This window comes from Coenobita brevimanus, chromosome 80, assembly GCF_032717465.1.
Source record: "Coenobita brevimanus isolate Jiangsu-jjx chromosome 80, ASM3271746v2, whole genome shotgun sequence".
Taxonomy (NCBI): Eukaryota; Metazoa; Arthropoda; class Malacostraca; order Decapoda; family Coenobitidae; genus Coenobita; species Coenobita brevimanus.
In genome coordinates, this window is record NC_137033.1 from 41,158,548 (window position 1) to 41,183,876 (window position 25,329).

The 25,329-nt window shown below is 43.2% G+C and overlaps 1 protein-coding gene across 1 annotated transcript in view; it reads left to right on the plus strand.

The window, feature by feature from the left end:
* Nucleotides 1-25,329, plus strand: part of LOC145409344 (uncharacterized) — a 155,542-nt gene that overhangs the window by 71,206 nt on the left and 59,007 nt on the right. The window contains exons 11-12 of the mRNA XM_080279814.1: nucleotides 2,892-3,042; nucleotides 12,034-12,109. Of these exons, the coding sequence (XP_080135940.1) occupies nucleotides 2,892-3,042; nucleotides 12,034-12,109 (227 nt within the window). The remainder of the gene's footprint in view (nucleotides 1-2,891; nucleotides 3,043-12,033; nucleotides 12,110-25,329) is intronic.

Below are 25,329 nucleotides of genomic sequence, written 5' to 3' on the forward strand. Positions count from 1 at the left end.
CAAACCCAGATGGCTCACGGTCATGGAAGCCTTAATCATTCCAGAGAAAATCAAAGACGTACTGCCTGAGGGCCTCCCAATCAGGAGCTCCGAAGCGCTGTTGCTGCCACTTCTTGGGAAGGTCCACAGGCCTTACTGAAGCGATAGGAGAGGTTAACGTGATAGGGTTGTGATTGGCGAAGCCGAACAGGGAGGAAAGATTAACAGCATAAGCAGAAGGATTAGTTGTAAAGAAAAGGTCAAGCATGCTGGCACTTTTTCTAAACTGGCCAGGGATACAGGTAGGATGATGTACAATCTGTGCTAGGTCATTAAAGATAGAAAAGATGTTGGCTTGTTCAGCAGGTGGATCAGTGGAGGAATATTGATGTTAGGAATACAACGAGAAAATTCAATGCACGTCTATGTTCTTCCTCATCTAATGAAACCAAATTTATTAGGATGGGACTAATAGATGTATATAACACAGGAACAAGAACTGAATTTATTTAAATTCATTATAATATGCATTGCAAAGAGCAGAACATGGTTGGACAAGTTCTGATGACCTAGAGTTAACTTATGGGGAAGATCTAATATCTATCTATCTATCCATCTTTATATATATATATATATATATATATATATATATATATATATATATATATATATATATATATATATATATATATATAAAACGCACATTACATGTGGAAAGTTTTTAATGCTCCAGCCTGTAATCGAACCCGAGACCTTCAAATAGAAGTCAAGCACTGTTACCACGACACCATGGGATGATAAAAGCTAAGCCACCTGAATTCAACGATGAACCAGGGAAATCCATTACGAAGGATACATTTCAACCCCAACCCATATGATAACATATTTCAGACACACCAGGATTTTTGCTTACCCCCACACAACTCATCAAGTGATGAGCAATTGTGATCTGTCCCCGACGATGCACAAGCGTCTTCCATTTTATATGTTGGAGACACATATTACATGTGTGTCCATATGTGGAAAGTTTTTAACGTGCCAGCCGGGAATCGAACACGAGACCTCTAGACAGAAGTCAGGCACTGTCACCAGTACACCATGGCGTGATTAAAGCTAAGCCCCCTGAATTCAACGACGAACTAGGAAAATCCGTTATGGGATATATCCCAGCCAGTACACAAGCGTCTTTAATTTTTATATGTTGGAGAAACACACATTACACGTCTGTATATGTTTTTTTTTTTTTCTTTTTTTTTGTCACTGAGTTGCGTGGTTCTAAACAAAAATCATGATCTGTCTGAAATATGTATCATCATATGGGCTGAGGTTGAAATATAACCTCCCACAACGGATTTGCCTGGTTCGTCGTTGAATTCTGGTTGTTTAGCTTCTATCACGCAATGGAGTAGTAGTAACAGTGCCTGAATTCTATCTAGAGGTCTAGTGTTTGATTCCCGACTGGAGTGTTAAAAACTTTACACACACACACACACACACACACACACATATATATATATATATATATATATATATATATATATATATATATATATATATATATATATATATATATATATATATATATATATACAGATGCAATAGATTCACCATGGGGGAAGCGTAGCCTCAATATGAAGATAAACACCAATGTAATCAGGAACATCTTTAATAAATTAGTAAAGCAGTTTATTACAAATGTTCCTGATTACGATGGTGTTTATCTTCATATATATATATATATATATATATATATATATATATATATATATATATATATATATATATATATATATATATATATATATATATATATATATATATATATATATACAGTATATATATACAGTATATATACAGTATATATATATATATATATATATATATATATATATATATATATATATATATAATCTGTGTGTCTCTTGTTACTTAATGCCGAGAAGCCCGAAGCCTAAGGAATTTAAGGAATGTCACTTAGAGTGCACATTATGGAAAAACTGGTTTATTTTCGGTATACTGTACTGCACAAGGATTGAATGACATCTTAGTATCATTTTATCTTGAATGCTGTGGACTACTCAGAGACTCTTCTGCATTTCATAGGATGAGCTCTGTCTTGACCAAAAGTTTGGTATGCTGGTGATTTTGACCTTACTGATATGTGGTGTAGAGGTGTTTCAAATATGGAAAAATCATTCAGAAAAGGTCTGATTTGTCGTCCAGTCCAGTAAAGCTAATAATTTAGTAAATCCAATGGTCCTCCCCTCCCCCTGGAAGTGAGCTTTCAAGCAAATAATTGAAAATAATTGAGTTAAATAGTACATTCTGGTACTAAAAATTAAAATTATACCCATTTTACAGTAACTTAAGTCCATAATTTCACACCCTTGTCCTCCCCAACCTAGCCAAAGTTCATTGAAAAAAACTCCGCCAGCGCTGGTCTGAGTCACTTGGCGCATGGGGAGGATCCAGCAAGCTGGTGGGCCCAGAGCTGTTCAGTAGGTTTCCGTGGTTTTACCCATTTGACGGATGGTATGCGGTATGTCTGGCAGTTTGTCTGGGTCCCTCAAAGCGTCCGTTAAATCCGAAATCCGGTCCTGGAGGGTACAGTAAAGCGAGGGTTTCACTGCACTGTGTGGTTGTGTTTTAGATGTGGGGGAGGCGTTCAAAGGGGATCTGTCATTTAGTCTGTGTCTGTGGGTAAATTATAACGTTGACGTGTATCAGAGGCTCAGAAGGCGTACAAATAGGGTCTGATATTAACTTGAATTTTTGAATATATTAAAACATTAGTAAGTGAGATGTTCTGTGTTTCAGAAGCATAGGACACACTGAAAGGGAACCTGATAGTGTGACCTGTGTTCGCCGATATATTACAACGTTGCTAAGTGAGATGTATGGCTGTGTTTCAGAGGTGGAGGAGGCATTCCAGGAAGGTCTGATAGCCAGCCTGATCGGGGTGGAGGGCGGCCATGCTATACAGAACTCACTAGGCGTGTTGAGGGCACTGAGGGAGCTCGGGGTTCGATACCTTACCCTCACACACACCTGCAGCACACCATGGTTAGTGTAATTATCATCATGATCACCACCTGCAACACAGTAATTTGTATGATCATCATCATCATCATCATCATCATCATCACCATCATCATCATCATCAGCTGCAGCAGCACACACCTGTAGCACACCATGGTTAGTGTTATCATCACACACATAAACACACCATAGTTAGTGTTATCATTATCATCACCCTCACTCAGACTCAGTGCTCTCTTGGCAACTTCAGGGCAACAAAAAGAAACAGTATCCTTACTCTACAAACATTACATTAGATGTCTTATGTCTCCCCAGTATGGGTTCCCATACTGTATAATACTCACTACACCACCTTGCAAACCGTTCAGAACAATGCCCTAATTATCACCACTGGCTGCACCAAAACAACTCCACAGCGCACTTACATTCTGAATCAATAGTCCTCCATGCTTGAGATGACCTTGATGTGAGAGGCACACATCTCTATGCAGCAGAATGTGTCAATGCACAACACCCCTGTCATTACATGACAGAAATTCGGCATACCCAGGCACATAAAAAAATTACCACACCAACATTATCATACCTCCTACAACAGTGGTTCTTAAACTGGGGGTGATTATTCCCAAACGGATAATTTTACCTTTTCAAGGAGGTAATATCCCTTGCTTGGCGATTTTTTTAATGAGACAATAAAAAAGATTATCATGAGCAGGATCTGGCTACTTTCTGGGGAAAGCTTAGTAAAGAATACAACATTCTATCATAAAAGAAGTGCATACCGCTGTGATGCGGGCTTTTCTGCCATGCTGAAGAAAGAAAAGGCCAAACGAAGTATTTTTAATGTGGTAGCAATGAGGAATATTTGGCTGCCAAACGTAGGGCTAGAAGAGAGGTATACAGGGCAAAGTCTGAGTCACAGAGACAATTACTTGATAACCTAAATCATGGGGAAAGGAAAAATATATTTAGGATGGCAGGTCAGGTGAAGAGGGATAATCGGGATATCATAGGTGAGCAGCGTGTGAAGAATGATGAAGGAAGGGTAGTGGTGAACAGTGAAGATATTAAAGATGCATGGAGAGAGCATTATAACCGGTTGTTGAATGAGGAGTTTGACTGGGACAGGGAAGGTTTGGAGCCAGCAGATCCAGTGTCTGGCCCTTGGCCTTTGATTGATACTGCTACTGTGAGTGAGCCAATAGGCAGGATGAGGATGGGGAAGGCAGCAGGTGTGTCTGGGTTGACTGCCGAAATGTTGAAGGCCTCAGGCGATATAGGGGTGAGTTTAGTCACTGACCTGATAAACAGGATTATTTATGAGTGTGTTGTCCCAGATGATTGGCTGAAGAGTGTAATTGTAAATGTGTATAAAGGGAAGGGTGATGCCCTGGAAAGAGGAAATTATAGAGGTATAAAGCTTTTAGATCAGATAATGAAGGTAATGGAGAGAGTTTTAGAAGGTATGATTAGAGAAAGAGTGAATATTGATGAGATGCAGTTCGGGTTCATGCCAGGTAGGGGGACCACTGATGCCATATTCATTGTTCGACAGCTTCAGGAAAAATATATTGGTAGGAGAAGGGATCTTTATTTTGTTTTTGTTGATTTGGAAAAGGCCTTTGACAGAGTCCCTAGAGAGGTGGTGAAGTGGGCAATGAGAAAGCTTGGCTTGGAGGAGTGGCTGGTTAGGGTGGTTATGGCCATGTATGTGGGTGCTCACACCCAGGTGAGAGTGAATGGAGATTTGAGTGATGAGTTTTCCGTGAATGTTGGTGTGCATCAGGGGTCAGTCTTGAGTCCCATGTTGTTTATCATGGTACTTGAAGCCCTTTCACGTGACTTTAGAAACGGACTTCCGTGGGAGTTGTTGTATGCTGATGATTTGGTGTTGATTGCAGAGAATGAAAGGGAGGCGGAGGAAAGGTTTAGGAAGTGGAGAGATGGTATGGGGCAAAAGGGTTTAAGGGTAAATGCAGATAAAACAAAAGTGATGATATCTAGGGTTGGTGGCGGTACTGTCAAAGATGAGGGAGAGTGGCCATGTGCAGTTTGCCACAAGGGCGTGGGAAGTAATTCCATCTTGTGAGGTGTGTGTGATAAATGGGTGCATAAGAGATGTAGTGGTATCAGAGGTAGACTGCGAGATAATGCTGATTTTATGTGTACGGCGTGCCGGGGTGAGCAGGTGGAGATTGTCAGACGTGAAAGGATTGAATTTGCTGGTGAATCTCTTGAGTGTGTGGAAGAGTTTTGTTATTTGGGAGACATGTTGTGTGCTGGAGGTGGGGCTGGAGCTAGCTCTGTGGCTAGGGTGAGAAGTGGTTGGAAGAAGTTCAGGGAGCTCTTGCCTCTCCTGACATTGAGAGGGCTCTCCCTACGTGCTAAGGGGTTATTGTATGCAGCATGTGTTAGGAGTGTAATGCTGTATGGCAGTGAGACCTGGGCAGTGAAGGAGGAAGATATTCGCCGGCTCGGACGTACAGAAATGACAATGATTAGGTGGATGTGCAGTGCGTCCTTGCGTCCAAGGCCTGGAGGGGGTGGGTTTACAATGGAAGAGTTGAGAGGTAGGATGGGACTGGAGTGTATTGGTGTTGTGATGAGGAGAGGTAGATTGAGGTGGTTTGGACATGTGGAGAGGATGGGGGGTGATAATTGGGTGAGGAAGGTGAGAAGTGTTAATATTGGGGGTGGGGTTATGAGGGGTAGACCGAGAAAGACATGGGACGAGGTCATTAAGTGTGACCTTAGGGTTAAGGTACTGAACAGGGAGGCTGCAATGGATCGTGCAGCGTGGAGAGCCGCCATTAGGTGACCAAGGCCGACACATGCAAGCATGTTGGAGCCTTTAAAAACGAAAACGAAAACAATGACATGCAATGCGATTTGCTGCTGAGCCAACACACAAGAACTGTTTCGCCCATCACATCAATAGTCTAACCAAGTGTATGTTCTGCCAGAAAAAAAAAATTCATGTAGTTGAAAACCATAGTCCTACTTCCTTTTATGGCTTATAAAATCACTTGGATAATACATTACTGGTGTCAGTGTGCCTTTCTACTCTTTCTCCCAGCTTAACCCGTCACGTCCCGAGGCTTTCCGCACCTCCGACATCCCCCAGTCCCGAGGTATTTTCGAAATTTTTTTTTTTGGCTAAAACCTTCGCTTTTGGTGAGAAACATCGAAAATTCATAGAGAAATCGCTCACCTGAGGTTTAAAGTGCCCAATCCAGGTAGGAGTTCCTCCTTACCTGAGTGGGTTTTCTAACATGCTGGCACCAAAGAAAACGAGTTCTATGGGAGGGTAACTATTTCATCCACTCATAAACGGTATTTATTTATTTACTTGGTACGAATGTATATGTAGTATGACAGTATATTGGTTTTCAAGCAGTAATAAAGGCATTATAAGCATTGTTTCACTCACTAACTAATCACCATACCTGACCTATTTTTGCCACACTACCTGATCATTATTTCTGGCTGTTTCTTCTTCTAATGCTATGTAAACATTGTCCTCCACATTGTCATCGATTGGGGAATCACTCTGGCCCTGAATAACTTTACTAGCCAGGTCACTGGTAACAGGTCCTTTGCCAAGACAATGGCGTGAGGGGGGGAGGGGGGAGGTTATGCAGTGTAAGGCATTGTCCCTGCTTGGTATCTTGTACAGGAATAGAGGAAGGTGTCCGGTGTATACATACGAAAAATCACGTGCGAAAATTGAAAATTGTGCAAATTAGGTACATTGCAATTGCACGACGTACTGGTACGTCGCCGGGACTGGCAAATGCAAATCGTGGTGACGTACCCATACGTCGTCGGGACGGGGCGGGTTAAGTAAGATGAGTTAGGAACAGCCTATCATAGTCTGCCAAGGGGCAACTGTTGCAAAAAGGTTAAGAACCACTGCTATAGAACAATATCCCACCTCCAGATATTCCAACTAGGAGTGAAGAAACACCAACGTACTCATTTCATGCCCAGGTCAATGTAACACCACAATTATAATACTATTACAAGCTCCTCTCGTCAGATCTACCCACTGAAGGTGTAATAGATGTGGTCAAGTTCATCAAGCTAGGCTTAGGACATCACCCACTCCTTATGTGCTGGGTTGGAATCACAGATGAAACATATCAGGCTTGTAGAAGAAGCCCACAAGACATATCACATATAATGTAGCACTGCACATCACATGCCACACAAAGATGCAGATCTCAAAGGTGTAGGAAACCTATGGGACAACCCTATAGAAGCAGTTGCTTACCTGCTGTCGACGGATCTGATCGATCTGAAGGACCGGGACTAAGCATCAACAACCTTCACACATATACCAGCAGCACACCATAGTTAGTGATATTATCATTGTTTTTTTTTTACTTGTGTAGCCTTAAGTATACACAAAGCCAAATATATGCAGTCAAAACAGATCTATTTACCGATATTCGGGCATTAGCCAAACCCAAGGTCCAATCAGTCCACAAAACCTAGGATCACTACCTTGAGAAACTGAGAATTAAAACTATCTATGTATCTATCTATATACCTAGGCTGCTTCCCCCAAGGAAAGGGAGGTAGCCGAGACAGGACGACTCACGCTCCATTTACTCATCCATTCAAACACATTCATTCGCATCTTAGCCCCAAGGGGAGAACGGACAGATCCTCACCGCACCACACCGCACAAAGGTCAACTGCGCAATGCAATCAGTGACATCCGCAGCAGGGCCCGACAGCAGAACTGGTTTACCCCTGCCACATCATAACAGACCCATCCCCTTACCCGCACCTGACCTGACTAGCTGATCAGACCAAATGCGGGAGAATATCCCCTCAGGGCTGCGTCATCACTTATTCATTCACAATTTCTCTCCATTTATTTCTGTCACGCACAACCACTCTTCCTTGCTCAACAGACATCCCTCTCGCATCCAGCGCTCTCTTCACACTGTCCATCCAACCTATTCGTGGTCTTCCTCTCAGCCTTACACCTCTCACATCAGATCTAGTTATCTTTTTCACCAATCGCTCATTATCCATTCTCTCCCTATGCCCAAACCATTGCAACACCCTCTGCTCAACTCTACCAGCCATCTCCCGAACAACTCCAGTTCTCCTTCGCACTTCATCATTTCGCACCCGATCCATACGCGTCACTCCACACATACTCCTCAGACATCTCATCTCCATTACATTCAAACTTTTCCTCTCTGCTACACATGTTTCAGCCCCATATAATGCAGTCGGTACCACAACACCCTCATACAGCCTTCTCTTTACATCCATTCTAAGCGAACGACATTTAAACACTTTTTTCATTCCTCCCAGCACCTTTCCTACTTCATTTATTCTAAACTTCACTTCTGCATCTATTCTTCCATCCACAGCAACATGTGACCCTAGATATTTAAAACAATCTACCTCCTCAAGCAACTCACCATTCAAAACTATATTCATCCCCCTACCATCTATCAACCTCGTACACTTCATCACTTTACTCTTATTCTCATTTACTTTCAGTTTCCTCCTTTCACACACCCTTCCAAACTCCTCTACCAACTGTCTCAATCTCTCCTCTGAATCAGTCACCAGTGCAGTATCATCTGCAAACAGCAGCTGCTTCAGATTCCACTCTCCTCCATCAACAATTACCAGACTCAGACCACCTAAAACTCTTGCATTCACCTCCCTTACAACACCATCCATGTAAATATTAAACAACCAAGGCGACATCACACATCCCTGTCGCAGCCCCATTCTCACGGGAAACCAATCACTCACAGCATTTCCCACTCTTACACACGCTCTACTATTTACATAAAAACTTTTCACCCCTTTTAGTAACCTACCATCAAGTCCATACAATCTTAAAACAGTCCACAAAGCCTCCCTATCAATTCTATCATACGCTTTCTCTAAATCCATAAATGCCCAAAACACATCCTTGCCTTTCGCTAAATACTTTTCACACACTTGTCTCACGGCAAACACCTGATCAACACATCCCCTCCCTCTCCTAAAGCCACACTGCTCATCACTAATCACTCCCTCTGTACCCTCTCTAACTCTCATAATTAACACTCTACCATACACCTTACCTACAACACTCAACAGACTTATACCCCTAAAGCTAGTACATTCATACTTATCACCCTTGCCTTTATACAACGGGACCACACAAGCACTTGCCCAGTCAATTGGCACCATACCTTTCTCAAAGCACACATTCAACAATCTTACTAACCAGTCAACAATAGTCACTCCACCACCCTTCAGGCATTCCACAGCACACCCATCCATACCTCCAGCTTTCCCTGTTTTCATCTCCTTTACTGCCTTCTCCACTTCCTCCTTCGTGATCAAAGAATCATTCAACTCTCCCAACACATTTATTCCTTGCACCCTTCTATCCGCCACAATCTCAGCCACCCTTTCCTCATCTACATTTAACAATCTTTCAAAATACTCTGCCCATCTCTTCCTTACTGCATCCATCTCAATTAACATCCTTCCATCCTCTGCTTTTACTCGTTCTTCCTTCCCAGACTCTCCCTTTCGCACCCTTTTCACCTCCTTCCAAAACATTTTCTTATTCTGCCGAAAATTCTCTGTCAGCCACCTACCCCACCTCTCATCTGCTGCCACTTTAGCATCACACACAGCCCTTCTCGCTCTATTCCTCTTCTCCTTATACCTTTCATATGACATCTCATCCTTCCTCTGCAGCCACACTTCATATGCACGTCTCTTCTCAGCCACAGCCATACTTACTTCCTCGCACCACCATTCACTTCCTTTTCTTACACCACCACCCACACGTCTCACACCACACACCTCTTCTGCATGCCCCACCACAGCACTCTTAAACAACTGCCATTCCTCCTCCACGCTGCCATTTTCCCGATCTTTCACTGCGTTCCACTCATCTTTCAATTTCTCCTGATACTCTATCTTTTTCTCTCTTTTATCCAACTCACTCACTTTCAAAACCTCCCTGCCACACCTAACCCTCCTAGCTCTCATCCATCTCTTACCTACTCTTAACTTTCCCTCCACCAGGTAGTGGTCAGACATACCTCCACCCTCCCCTCTCAGAACTCTCACATCCAACAATCTTCCTATTACATTCCTAGACACAACCACATAGTCCATCAAGGCTCTATCAACAACCCTTCCACCCTCCTGTCTCACCCATGTATACTTATAAATATCTTTCTTCTCAAACAGCGTATTCCCAATCACCATCTCTCGCTCAACACACATCGCTATCATTCGTTCCCCATTTTCATTTCTTCCAGGCACACCATGCATACCAACTGCGCCTTCAACTGCTACATTTCCCACTCTAGCATTCAGATCTCCCATCATTACCACATTCACATTCACTTCAAAACTCTGCAGACACTCATCAACATCATTCCAGAAAGACTCCCTCTCTTGTTCATCCCTTTCACTACCAGGCCCATATGCACTCACAAACACCCACAACTCACGTTCAAATTTCGCTTTCACTCACATCAGTCTCGATGACACCTCCTTCCATTCAATCACACATTGCTGAACTTCCGGACTCACTAACAAGGCCACACCTTCTCTTGCCCTTCCTCTATCAGCACCTGCCAATCTTCCATTCACACTTCCAAACATAGATTCCCCCTTCCCTTTCATCTTCGTTTCACTCAAAGCTAACACATCCAACTTTCTTCTCACAAACATTCTCCCAATCTCCTCCCTTTTAGCCTCAATCGTACTACATCCACGCACATTCATAGACCCAATCTTCAGGGTACGGGGATAACTCCATCCCCCATCCCTTTCTCTGGCCTGTCTCTTTTTAGGAACTACAAAACAGAGGAGGGGGTCCCTAGTCCCCTCACCCCGCCCCTTTTAGTCGCCTTTTACGACACGCAGGGAATACAGTGGCAGTATTCTTAACACAACCTGGCCGCAGAGTAGTAGTACCATCCCATAGTGCGGCCAGGTTGTGTCCCCCCCGCCACAGGGGGGGGAGAATTAAAACAGTGGCAGAAATGCGCCCACCATCCACTCATCGATTCAGTGCTGCTCTCTGGTGGCTGCCCTTTCCTCTCTTCTTTCCTTCTTTTTCTGCCTTTCTTTCCTTCATTCTTTCCTCTTCCTTCTGCCTACGGGTGGCTCTACACTGAGTGACAAGCCAAACAGTTTCCTGTACACCGGAAAAACATTTACTCTGCTGGGGGGTACCCATATAACCAAACTATAATGTCTACTGGTTTAGCAGGTAATTAAGGTGATCCAATCAGATTGAGCCGGTCAGGTTTATATCCAAGGGATGGCTGGGGTTTGTTGCTCACGCAATGCCACTCAGGGATGAGTGAAGCTGGTCACTCTTATCTTAAATTCCAGGACCAACTTGCCTAGCCCCAGGCTCCTGCACTCCTCATGGGGCAACACAGAATTAGATGAGAAACGAAAAAAATTTAATGAAGGGTTTCCCTGTTTCATGTATGAATTCCTGATGAAAATCTTGTCGGCTAAATTTTGTCACAACGGATTACGCTTAACAATGTCTAAGCATCAAGGTAACCATAACAAGATACTTTTGGCGGTGATTCAGTTCACAGCTGCTGTTGTTGCCGTTGTTGTTGTTTAACCTCGCTGTCAGGCTGAACAAACCCATCGACCTCAGGTATGCAAGTCCTTCTATGGGGTCATCCTACAGGTACAATATAACACACACACCGTGTAGGGATCAGGCCCTCCTTGTGGTAAACAACGTCTCACCAGGGTCGGATCAGGGTCCTTCTTCACGGCACTGCTTAGGGAAATATGAGGTGGCTTGTCTCCCGGGTGGACACTGCAGCTGCTTCACCCATGGCTCACAGTGACCGCTTGTAGGCTCCTCGTCGGCTGATGCTTTGTCAAAGCAGCCAATACTTTTTATCCCAATGAGTTAAGATATTACTTCCCAGCCCAGACCAACAAACACAGCTGATGCACACACTAACTCCAGTACCATTGTTCCTCCAGGGCGGAGTGTGCGCGGGTCAAAGAGTCAGACCGGGAAGACCCCAACGCTCCAAGGGGACTCACCAGTTTTGGCAAGGTTGGTACTGAACTGACGGTGATTGTGTGTGTAGGTTGGGGAGGGAAGATTGACTTGTAGTGATGCATTTGTGTGTGTGTGTGTGTGTGTGTGTGTGTGTGTGTGTAAAATTAGAGTTGCTGGGGAAGTTCAGCAGACGCCATAGTGCTTAGGTAATAATGAATTTTATGACGATGGTTTGGTCTTATAATTGATGGTATGGCGATCTACAGTAAGATGATTGAAGTGATATTTTATGCTTGTTTTATTTTAAAAGTGGAGATAAGCAAGCACAAAAGTGATAGGTATGGAAGCTTCAGAGTCCTGTGGTTAATGCTCTTGGCACGGTGTGGTATGGGAAGGTTATTTTGTGTGGTGTGGTGAGCAAGAGTGCTATGATTATTATGTGTGGCGTGATGTGGTTTCATTAACGTTGCCACTGTGGCAGTGAGATATTTATTTCCCGAAAATTGTTAATGGGAGACAGACGGGCAGGGCCACTCCTAAACTAGCCCACACATCTAGTAATAAACTGGACAGATAACCTTATGTAGTATGCAAAATTAGTAGTGTCGATTGTTCAAGCTATTGCCAGATTGTTCATTCTAAAAGGCAAATCCTTGTCTGGTGAATGGTTCTGTTGCTAATCTCAGTTAATCCACAGGTGGGCAGGATGTTACTCATAAGACAGTTTTAATCAGCTAGAGGAATGTTAATCCAGTGACTTCAGTTGTCTGAACTTTAAATACAGTTGATTTAATGTTCCAATGGTAATTTCGGTAAATGATTTATATATATATATATATTATATATATATATATATATATATATATATATATATATATATATATATATACCTGTAAGTGATCCTTCAATTATCCGGACACTCATTATCCGGACATGTTCAGTATCCAGACTCTGGACCTTGGCTCTATTAAACCATTATCCGAATTTACTTACTGTTATCCAGACATAAAATTGCCTGAGAACTTCGGTTGGCCAGCCGACATGTCCAAGCATTCGATATTGTGGCCACTGGGCTCAAGCCATGAGCAGGAAGCAATCCATAACCCACAGCCAGAGCTAAAATGGCCAACCCCCCCCCATTGCTGAATAGTCAGAGTCATGTGCTCATCCGATCACTCCCAGTGAACCTCCAGCACCCAAGCAATATGACTGTAACCCACAACTGGTGTCAAAACGTCTGTACACATCCCTACCCAATGTCCAGTATCACACAGTTGCCTGGCTAACTCTTTCCTAACTGTCACTGAGACTGTAACACAGACCACAAGCCACGAGTACATGTTTGGTGATAGCGCCCATCTGCCTCTTCACCAAATGTCGAAAGTCGTGCGGCCATCGAGCTAAGTCAAGCCAAATCATCACCACCATTGAACAGAGACCACAAGCCATGAGTACATGTTCGGTGACAGTCTCGATAGCGGGGTCGTAGGTACTTGTCGGGAAATAGGGAGGTTGGTTGTAGATTGTCAGAGCACTGCCAGAATAAAGTTGTGAGATGTAATGTGGCCTAAACTTGTCACTGCTTATTATACAGTGTGTCGTCGGCTAGGGTGAATAGGTCTCTCTCTCTCTCTCTCTCTCTCTCTCTCTCTCTCTCTCTCTCTCTCTCCCTTTGTCCCTTTGTGTGTCAGTGAGGTGAGTTAGAGCACTCTTGGGTTACAGAGTATATTGTACAGTTATATCAAATTGTGATTAACAGTGTAAAGTACCATGACAGCAAAGCCTTCTAGCTGGCCCTCGTTATCTGGCCTTCTCTCCAACCCCTTCTGATCTGAAGGGAATCACTCCAACATTTCATACAGCATGGAGAGGATGTGTGGTGTAATGTAGTGTCTGGTGGATTTCCATTCATGTGGACTAAGCAACTAGGGCTGGTTACTCCACGTGTTTGAATACACCATGAAATTCTTGGTTGTCTGGTCTAAAAACAGATTGTTTGAGATACATTATATGTTAAGAATTTTTGATGGTCTGGGACAACAAGACTATGAATATACAATATGTGGATTGGCATTCCTAGTGAAAAGCTGTGTATATCTCTAGGAGACACTACATCCTATACATTGTGTTATCAGATATATACTAGTGCCTATATAATGTCCAGCAGACACGACATCCTGTACATTGAGTTATGAGATATATACTAGTGCCTATATAATGTCTACAACATCACCCGTCCGCCTCTCTACTGAAGGTCGAAAGTTACTCGGCCACTGGGAGACACACACACACACACACACACACACACACACACACACACACACACACACACACACACAGTCATAAAGAGAGAGAGAGAGAGAGAGAGAGATTTCTTCCCATGATATGATTACAATATTAGTATTGTGCAGTAATTTCTGTACGAATGCATATGATAGTTTTGTAGACAATACAGTACTGTATGTGTGTATGTATAGTTCTGTACATTACACTTCTATTCGGTATGGATATTTGTTTCAATAACACAGTTAGTCAATTAGCCAAGCAGCCCTACTGGGATAGGTTAGGTTTGGTAAGGTGAAGTAAAGATAACCTATGTAGTTTTGCCCAGGAAACACATTAAGCATATCTTCGAGAAAATTTGATGGTTAATTTTGAATGAAGGAGGCGAGCGTAGTTCCTGGCTGAGGGGTATCGGTGGCCACTGAGTGTGTAACACAGACCACAAGCCACGAGTACATGTTCTGTGACAGCGCCCATCTGCCTTTCTACCGAAAGTCGAAAGTCACACTGCCACCGGGAGACACACACACTGCGCACACAAAGAGAAAGAGAGAGAGAGAGATTCCATCCCAAGATATGATTACAATGTCAGTACAGTCTGTACCAGTACATATGATAGTACTGTACTGTACACAATACAGCACTGTATGTATATATGTACAGTATAATACTGTACAATACACTTCCATTCGATATGGGTATTCGTTTCAATACCACAGTCAGTCACCTTAGACATGCAGCCCTGATGGGATAGGTTAGGTCTGGTACGGTTTGCAAAGATAACCTATGTAATTTTGCCTGGGAAACTTATTGAGCATATCTTTGAGAAAATTCTATGGTTATTTTTGAATGGAGAGAGTGAGCTTTGTTCCTGGCTGAGGGGTACCGGTGGCCACTGCACATGCAGCACAGACCACAAGCCATGAGTAAATGTACAGTAAGACCGCCTGTCCGCCTCTATACCGAATGGTGAGAGTCCCCTGGCCTCAGGGATTAGCGCAGACATCCCCCACCATGTGCGCCTGTCCGCTTCCCTATCAAATGGTCAGAGTTGCCTGGCAGGCCATATTAGTCATACACTACCTGAGGCAGTGATCTACTATTCATCTGTTGTTGCCATTAAGTACTAACCCTTCCCTGGGCAAACGGAAGTGAACCTTATATGCAGATGTTAGTTTGCTGTGTGTTGCTTCCTTTTTGCTCGAAAGCAACCGTTGGGGGTTATATGGCGGTGCTGTATTGCTTGCCGGTGAACAGAAGCCCGCACTTCACTTCCCGCCTTTCTGCCCCTCGTGAGTGGTAGTGCTTGCAACGATGGCTGTGACTGCAGTTGCATTTGTGATGGTTCCCATCCTTCTTCTGGTTTTGGCCCTGCTCTGCTATATTCTAGTGTGTGTGTGTGGTGATGGCCCCACCTCCACCTGAGAAGCAGAAGAGGAAAGTTCTGAGTCTGGAGAAGAAACGTGAGATATTGGGCAAGGTTGATGCGGACTGGACCACAGGATGCATTTGCACAAATATGATTTAGCTTGTTCAAAAGTGTTCGATATCAAGAAGTCACACGAGAAGCTTATGCAGTATGGAAAGGACTTTACCAAAAGCACACATTCCGGTGACAGGAAGGTAATGCCTAGGCCCGGCATGCCATTATCAACCAGTTGACATTGATGTTTCGTCACCAACGTGGTGCTGGGGTGCTAGTGTTTGGGACCGAGGTGAAGGCTGCTGTTGAGAAGCTTGCTGAACACCTGCACAAAGTGCAGGACTTCATGGCATCTGAGGGATGGCTCTTTCACTTCAAGCTTCGCCATGGACTTGCTGGCCATAATGCACAGGGCAAGGCGTTGGTCGTGGCAGCGGAGGAAGTAGTCCCATTTCACCAGAAAGTGCAATGCCTGATCAAGGATGAGGGCCTTGCCCATGGTTAAGGCTATAACACTGAAGAAATTGGTCTGTTCTACTGCTCCTTGCCACCAACACCCTGGTTAACCCCTTATGGGTGGGCAATTTGTGAATTATACGACCGTGTGGGGAGGCATATTTTCGGAAAAATAGGGTATCAAGGAATAAGCCTAAACATGCATAAAAAGATGAAAATGGATGAGAAACGAAGGCAAAAGGTGTTACATGCGTGGTAATACGTCTCTGCTGCCTGTGGGAGGAGGAGGGGAGGAGTGAGGGAGGAGTGTGGTTAGGCAGCTTATCACCAGGTGCACCTGGGGCGAGGCTAGCAAACTGTTCACTCATTTGCTTTTTCTTCACTACTGAACACTGTATTTATCATTTATGCATTCTTTACACAATTCATTGTCTTCAAAATTTTATGCATGTGTTTTCTATTATATTTGAACATTTATAACAATAAAACCTACGAATGTAGGTTTTATTGTTATAAGTGTTATTGTTATAACACTACAACTTATTTATGTATATTCTATTTTACTTGTTTCAAGGCTTGGGAGAATAGAGGGCAGGACAGTAGGTGACCAAGATGCCTTATCACCCATTTTCACCAATAAATTAGGACCAAAAATGGCTGAACGTTACGTAACGTCACCCTCCTCCTCATGCACGGACGTTATGTAATGTCGCCTGTCTGTTAAGGGTTAAGTAAAGGGAGAAGTCTGTGCCTGGTCATAAGTTGTCAAAACAACGTGTCCCTGTTTTGCGCTGCGCCAATGCTAATGGGATGCACCGCCTAAAACCTGTTGTTGTTGGGCATGTAAAGCAGCCACGTTGTCTCTGTGGATTGATGAATAGCCTGCCTGTTGTGTGGTACCATTCTGTGAAGGCCTGGTTTACCACTGAGATCTTCAGGAATTGGTTCCACTGATATTTCGTCAAGGAGGTTATCTGTTACCAAATGGAGGTCCTTGGAGCAGGAGTGCCTTAGTGAAGGCACTCCTGCTCCTGGGCAATGCCCTTGCGCATCCAGCTAAGAAGGATTTGGTTGCTTTTGCCAGGTGGATTAGGTGCATGTTTCTGCCGCCTAATACAACTGCTCTGATTCAGCCAATGGAACAGGGTGTTATCATGGCTGCAAAGTGACTGTACCAACGGAGGTTCTTGAAAGAGGTGATGGCGGTGCTGGAGGAAGAGGATGTAGTCGAGGACACACGTGGGGAATGGACCTTGCAGAATCTTTGGAGTTACAACCTTAAGCCTGCAATGTTCAACTGGGCGAATGCATGGAAGGAAGTCTCCGTCAAAACCCTCGAAAGCAGTTGGTCTCGTCTTCTGCAGAATCAGTGCTGAGCACAACTTCAAGGGGTTTTATGTGGATGATTTCCACAGTCTCCTTAGAAGAGCAAGAGAGCAAGTATGACTGAACGATGGCAGTGATCCTGGTTACTAGACCATGTCTGATGAGGAGACCACCGCTGCTGCCTCTGCGGGCATGGAGAAGGACAGCGGGACTGATGATGACGAAGATGAAGACCCTGACTCACAGCCCTCTACAACTCCTTCTACCCCTTGTCTCAGTGTCCTCCGTGGTTACCTGGAGGGGGTACTGGAGTAGGTCAAGCACCCACACTGTGACAGGGAGTTGGTGCTGCTCTGCCTGGCGATGGAGCTGTGGGGAGTCTGGGATGCTGTCATCCTCTGGCAGAATCATCGGTCCTATCATCAGACCAAGATCGACTCATTCTTCAAGCCTGCCACCCCCAAGAGTGCCAGCGCATTCTCACCACGACGCCACCACCAGCTTATTTCCTGCCTTTACCTTCAGACCCACAACCGAGCACATCAACAGCCGTTGAGTCTCCGTTGGACGTAAGTTTGTGGCTCTCTTCGAAGTCTCCTTAGGTGGGTAGGCCACCATCACTGCATTGCATATCACCGGTCATCACCCAGCTCCAGCAGGTTAAGGATGATGATGAGGAGTTTCTAGACCTTTGTTAGGCACTAATGTTTGCCACTAGACCACACGGGACAACTCTCCACCTGCTGAAGGTGGCAGGTTACGAAGCCTGGTGGCAGTGCACTGGGTGGTAAGTATCCCAATCGAATGTTTTTCGGCAGGTAACTTTGGCTTTATTTCAAAGTTTCCTTTGTGCTAAATTATATTCAGGATATTCCTATATGTGTTTTGAGGTCACAATATGGCAGAACAACCTGAAAACAGTGCCAAAAATAGGAGGGGTACTATTCGTACAGTAGTGTTTAGGTGTGGTATTTTTTGGTTTTCATTTTTTTTTTTTTCCATTGCTTTCTTGGTGTTAAAAATTATTTTGAATAATCCTATGTATGTTTTGATGTCAAAATATGCCAGAATGACTGGAAAACAGTGCCAAAATAAGGAGGGGTACTGTACATACAGTAGTGTTTAGATAGAGTGTTTTATTTTTTATTTTCAGTGTCTTTTTTTTTTTTTCCATGATTTTCTTGATGTTGAAATTATTTTGGATAATCCTATGTATGTTATGATGTCAAATTATGCCAGAATGGCCTGAAAACACTACCATAATAAGGAGGGGTACTGTACGTAGAGTAGTGTATAGGTAGGGTGTTTCTTGGTTTTCATTGGTTTTCCTGCATGGTTTTCTTGGTAGTAGTAGTAGTAGTAGTTGCTGTTCCCTAGGCAGTCCGGCCGAACAGCCCTGAGTCCCTAAGGATGGCCATGGCTGAGACCGGGCTTTCCCACAGAGCTCTCAAGGAGTGTATGTTGTGTTGTTGGTGTAGGAGATTGTGTGCAATGCAGTCTTCCATAATGTGCTTAATAGTATGGGGTGCTGTGTTCCACTGTGGACATGCATCAGCGACGGAGTCATCCAGCCTCTTCCGGTAACTTAAGAGGGCTGGATGATGCCCACATCTAAGCCTGGCCAGGTGGACCCTGTCCTCACGAGGGAGATAGGATTCGGAAGGGTGGATATCAGGAGGCCGTGCATGCAGCTGTGCATTGTCTTTAAGTGACTGAATGGAGTGGCGAGTGATTTCAGTATGGATATGCTTCTGGAAGCTGATCTGAGACGGGCAAGGGGGAAGAGATGACAGTATTTGTGTATGATATCGTGTGCTGGGTGTTGTTTTGATGTTCCTTGGTGTGTATGTGAGTGGGTGTGTTGCCATGTAGTGTAGTGGATGTTGTGGGTTTGTGGCAGCTGGTGCAAGAATTTGGGTGCCTCTCATGTCTAGGGTTTTCCTGGTGTTTACCATTACTTTTGGTATGCCTGCCTGTGTTTTGATGTCTAAGTATGCCTGAATAACCAGAAAACACTGCTAAATTAGGCATGTCTATTGTGTCCGGATAAATGAGGTATTACTATATATATTGTTACATAGCCTGTGATTTCATCATCCTTTGTGTAATTTTAACGCACAGTTGCTGCATGTTTGATCACGAGCGTGTTCTGCCTCAGTCCCCCCCTTCTACCGTTATAGTAGAGTAAGTCGTTCTCTATGTTATACTTTGCGGGATTTTCAGCTCTCTGTCCCCATGGCTTCATTTGCGCGTCCCTCTTACAAGTTGTATCAAGCTCTGCCAGCCCCTATATAATGAGCTCAGTCTCTGCATCATTGCCACTTAGATCTGCTCCTCATTTTGTTCACATCTCTGTCCTCCCCTGTACAGATATTATTATTGTGAGTGCTCAAGAAATCTCCAACCATCTAGCAGCTGTGTGTAATTTGAGTATAACTGTTGTTGCATTTTTTCTTGTACTGTATAGCATAAGTTTAATTTGTAGGCCTAGTGAAGTTTTTGTAATTAGTGTGGGGTTCTTTATGTCAGTCATTTTTTATAATAGTTTGTATCTGTAATTATTTATCTGGCATTCACTGAGTATTATCTGGTATCTCATTTTATCAGGGCTGACTTAGATAAATTTATTCTTGCTAATTTCGTGTTAATAGAGGCTATTGCAGTTAACCATATATTTAACCTGTTTTTGCCATTACATTATCCTTATGAGTCCTGAATGTTTTGTTGTTAGTTTGAGCATTAAACTTTAACTTGTAATTTTGCCTAACTCTTTTGTTTTGAACCTGGAACTTTACGGGACAGTAGTGATTTTTAGCATTCTCACTTAAAGTACGTTATCTTTCTCTGTCCCGTAACATAAATTTGGCGACCTCATATCAGGATATTCAGGATATTATCATAAGGATATTGTTTGATATTTTGTGACTGTGATATATTCATGATGGCTACTATTTCTACACTTGATGAAGCCAAAGATTTTTTGTCAAATGTGCAAACAGTGTGTGATATAGAAAACAGAACAAAGAATGAACTTAAGCTTGTTGCTCAACAATTGGGAATTGCAGTTCACTCTCATCATTCTAAAGAGCAAATTGTTGGCATGATTAATAAAAGCTTGTTTAATGTAACTCCTCCAAATGAGCAAACGCAGATTGAATTAGCTAAGTTACAGCTAGCCCTGCAGGAGGCTAAGGCTAAGGAGGCGGAGTCTCGTGTGAAGGAAGCTGAATTTCAAGCACAGGCTAAGGAGGCTGAATTTCAGGCAAAAGCTAAGGAGGCTGAGGCACAAGTTGAAATTGCTAGGATTCAGGCACACCATGAGTATCGCATGAAACAAGGTGGAACTGGATCATCTAGCTCTGATGGTTTTGATGTGGCTAAAAATGTTAAACTTGTCCCTCCTTTTAATGAATCTGATTTAACAAAGTATTTTCAGTTGTTTGAGAGGGTAGCTACAGGTTTTAATTGGCCTAAGGAGTATTGGCCAGTACCCCTTCAAACTGTTCTCACCGGTAAAGCTCAAGTAACTTATGCATCTTTGCCTCAGGATCAGTCTGATAATTATGATGTAGTTAAGAGCTTGATTCTTAAGGCCTATGAGCTTGTTCCTGAAGCTTATAGAGTAAATTTAGGACAACTTATAAGCAAGATAAGCAATCCCATGTTGAGTATGCAAAAAACAAAGAAGATCTGTTAGAACAGTGGTTAAATTCTAAGAATGTGGATTCTGATTTTGGTAAATTTAAACAGATGATTTTGCTGGAGGATTTCAAAAGGTGTATTAGTAAAGATGTAAGCCTATATCTTGATGAGAAAAGAATAGATAATTTGTCTGATGCTGCAGTTTTAGCTGATGAGTATGTTCTCACTCACAAGAGATATTCTAGAGAAAAAGGGAAAGCTGAGAGTAAGTACGTTGCCTCTACTCAGAGTACAGGTAACAGGAAAGAGAATGAGGATGATGTTTCTCAGGAAGTAAATACCAGCTTCACCTCTAGATTTCAGAAAAGTAAATGTACTTATTGTAGTAAGCTTGGTCATACTACGGAGAGATGTTTCAGGAGACAGCGTGATGTGAACAAAAAGGAGTCTTTAAATATTCAGTCAATTGGTCTAGTGTCCACTCTTGAGAGTTCCCAGAATTCTTTAACTGAGTTAACTGAACCTGCTTTGAGGGGTAACTTAAATTCTCATGATGGAGCTCCTCTTTTGAGCAGTAACGTGGGTGACACTCTCAAGAGTTCATGTGCTAATTTCCTGTCTGATGGTTTTGTCAGTCCTCTGGACAGTAATGACAGGAAATCAGTTAAAATATATCGTGATACAGGTGCTTGCCAATCCCTTATGCTGACCAGTGTTCTAGGCTCTAATTTTAATTCCTCTGATGAAACTGTAATCTTACAAGGTGTAGGGAATAATTACTTCTCCGTTCCTCCGTGCAGAGTGAATTTAGAGTCTGGTTTTGTTAATGGTTCTGTTATGGTTGGGTTGGTTGAGACACTCCCAATGTCAGGTGTAACTTTCTTACTTGGAAATGATATTTGGTGGAAGTCAAGTGTGTCCAGCTCCTCAGTTGTCTAGTGAGCTAGTGGCTGCGGCCCAGGATTGTGATGTCCCTGATGTGTTCCCTGCATGTGCTGTCACTAGGGCTAAGTCTAAAGTTACTGGTGATTTAGAGGATAATGATGATGATGATGTTATCCTAGCTGACACTTTTCTTGCTAATTTGGACCACTCACCAGATGAGGCAGTACCCCGTAGTGTTGATAATTTGTCTCGTCAAGAGTTGGTTGAGTTGCAGGTTGCTGACCCTGAGTTGAAAGGTCTAGCTAACTCTGCTTACAGTGAAGAAGAGTCAGCCGGTGCTTCTACTTGTTATTATGTAAAGTCAGGAGTACTTATGAGGAAGTGGAGACCCCCAACAGCATCAGCCGACTGTGAATGGGAGGTTGTACATCAAGTTGTCATCCCTCGTGTTTGTAGGCAGGATATCATTCAAGTGGCTCATGATTCCAGTTTGGCAGGACACCTTGGAGTGAGGAAGACTGTGGCACGCATTTTGAAACACTTCTACTGGCCAGGTATCTTCAGGGATGTTTCCTGGTATTGTAAGTCTTGTCACACCTGTCAAGTTGTGGGGAAGTGTAAACAGACCGAAAAGGTTGCACCTCTAGTTCCCATTCCTCCTTTTGAGGCGCCTTTCACCCGTGTGTTGGTGGATATTGTGGGCCCTCTTCCTAAGACTTCTTCAGGATTTTCTTATGTGTTGACCATGATTGATATGGCTACTCGTTATCCTGAAGCCATTCCACTTAGAAACATCTCAGCAAAGAACGTGGTTAAGGAAATGCTAGGGTTCTTCACAAAGTTTGGTCTGCCCAAGGAGGTACAGTCAGACCGAGGAAGTAATTTCATGTCAAATGTTTTCAAGCAGTCTCTGAAAGAGTTGGGCATCACCCAGATCACGTCTTCAGCTTACCATCCCCAGACCCAAGGAGCATTGGAGAGATATCATCAAACACTCAAATCGATGCTCAAGAAATACCGTTTGGAACATCAGAAAGACTGGGATAAAGGTCTTCCGTTCGTTGTGTTTGCTGCAAGAGAATCTCCAAATGAATCACTGGGCTTCTCACCTTTTGAACTACTGTTTGGCCATGAAGTAAGAGGACCCCTTAAGCTACTCAAGGAATGCTGGCTGTCGGAGGAAGATGACGTCAACCTGCTGGAGTATGTGATGAAGTTCAAAGAACGGCTGTCCACTGCTTTACAGCTGGCGAGAGAGAATTTAGGAGCTGCTCAGGAGAAGATGAAGACTTGGTATGACAAGAAGTCCAGGTTACGCCACTTTCAGCCAGGAGATCAGGTTTTGATTCTGCTACCAGTTCATGGGCAACCTCTTCAAGCCAAGTTTAGTGGCCCTTATTTCGTGGAGAAGAAACTCAGTGATGTCAGCTATGTCATCGCCACACCAGATCGTAGAAAGAGCAAGCAACTATGTCACATCAACATGCTAAAGTTATATCACAGGCGGGACGAAAATAATCCAGTCTGCACTGTAGCTGTTCCACCCGAGTCTGCAAGTGAAGCTCTCCCATGCAGTATGAGCCTGAGTGATAGTTTGGGGAAGAATCCTGATATCATGAATGATCTCCAGACTAAGCTTTCTCATCTACCACCCAAGGAAAGGCAGGAGTTTTCGGCATTACTGCAGGAGTACCCGCAAGTGTTCCGTGCCACTCCAGGAAGAACCACTGTGTTGATGCATGATGTCTGACTGAACGTGCTAAGGAGATCTCATGTTTTGTAACACTAGGAAAGACTTTTGCATGCTCGGTAATGCCATATGGTATGAAGAATGCACCAGCCACATTTCAGAAGCTCATGAATGTTGTAACAGAGGGTTTGGCAGGGTGTGTTGATTATATTGATGATGTATTAATCTTCAGTGACAACTGGAAAGATCACCTATGCCATGTCAGTAAATTTCTTGAGCGTTTGGTTCAGGCTAATCTTGTAGCTAATTTATCAAAGTGTGAGTTTGGTCAAGCTAAAGTTCAGTACCTTGGGTATGTAATTGGTGATGGACATGTTGCACCACCAGCAGCTAAGGTTCAGGTTATAAGTGATCTTCCCAGACCTAAAAGTAGGAAAGAGCTACAAAGATTTTTGGGAATGGTAGGTTAATACAGGAGATTTGTTCTTAACTTTTCTATTCTTGTATCACCACTTACAGACCTACTGAAAAAGGGAGTTGAATTTGTCTGGACCGATAACTGTGCATCCTCTTTCAACAAACTTAAAGCTATTCTATTAAGTCAGCCAGCGCTCGCTACTCCAAATTTTGCTAAGCCTTTTAAGATGGCTGTTGATGCAAGTGATACAGGAGCTGGGGCTGTTTTGCTGCAAGAGGATGATCAGGGTATTGAACATCCTGTATCTTATTACAGCAGTAGAAGTTCACTCCACCTCAAAGAACTACTCAACTATTGAGAAAGAGCTTTTGGCCTTGATTTTGGGTTTACAGCAGTTTTCATTTTATTTGTGTTCTGGTTTTGACCCATAGTCATTTATACCGATCATAACCCACTGAAATTCCTTAGTAAGTTTAAAGATAAAAATCAGAGATTGACAAGATGGAGTCTACTTCTTCAGGAGTATTCATTAGACATACAACATGTCAAGGGGAAAGAAAATGTTATTGCAGATTGCTTATCTAGACTTTAGACAGATTGTTTTAGAGTAATAAGAAATTTCCTTTGTAAATTTCTTTTTTTTTTGTGGGGAGGTGTTACATAGCCTGTGATTTCATCATCCTTTGTGTAATTTTAACGCACAGTTGCTGCATGTTTGATCACGAGCGTGTTCTGCCTCAGTCCCCCCCTTCTACCGTTATAGTAGAGTAAGTCGTTCTCTCTGTTATACTTTGCGGGATTTTCATCTCTCTGTCCCCATGGCTTCATTTGCGCGTCCCTCTTACAAGTTGTATCAAGCTCTGCCAGCCCCTATATAATGAGCTCAGTCTCTGCATCATTGCCACTTAGATCTGCTCCTCATTTTGTTCACATCTCTGTCCTCCCCTGTACAGATATTATTATTGTGAGTGCTCAAGAAATCTCCAACCATCTAGCAGCTGTGTGTAATTTGAGTATAACTGTTGTTGCATTTTTTCTTGTACTGTATAGCATAAGTTTAATTTGTAGGCCTAGTGAAGTTTTTGTAATTCGTGTGGGGTTCTTTATGTCAGTCATTTTTGATAATAGTTTGTATCTGTAATTATTTATCT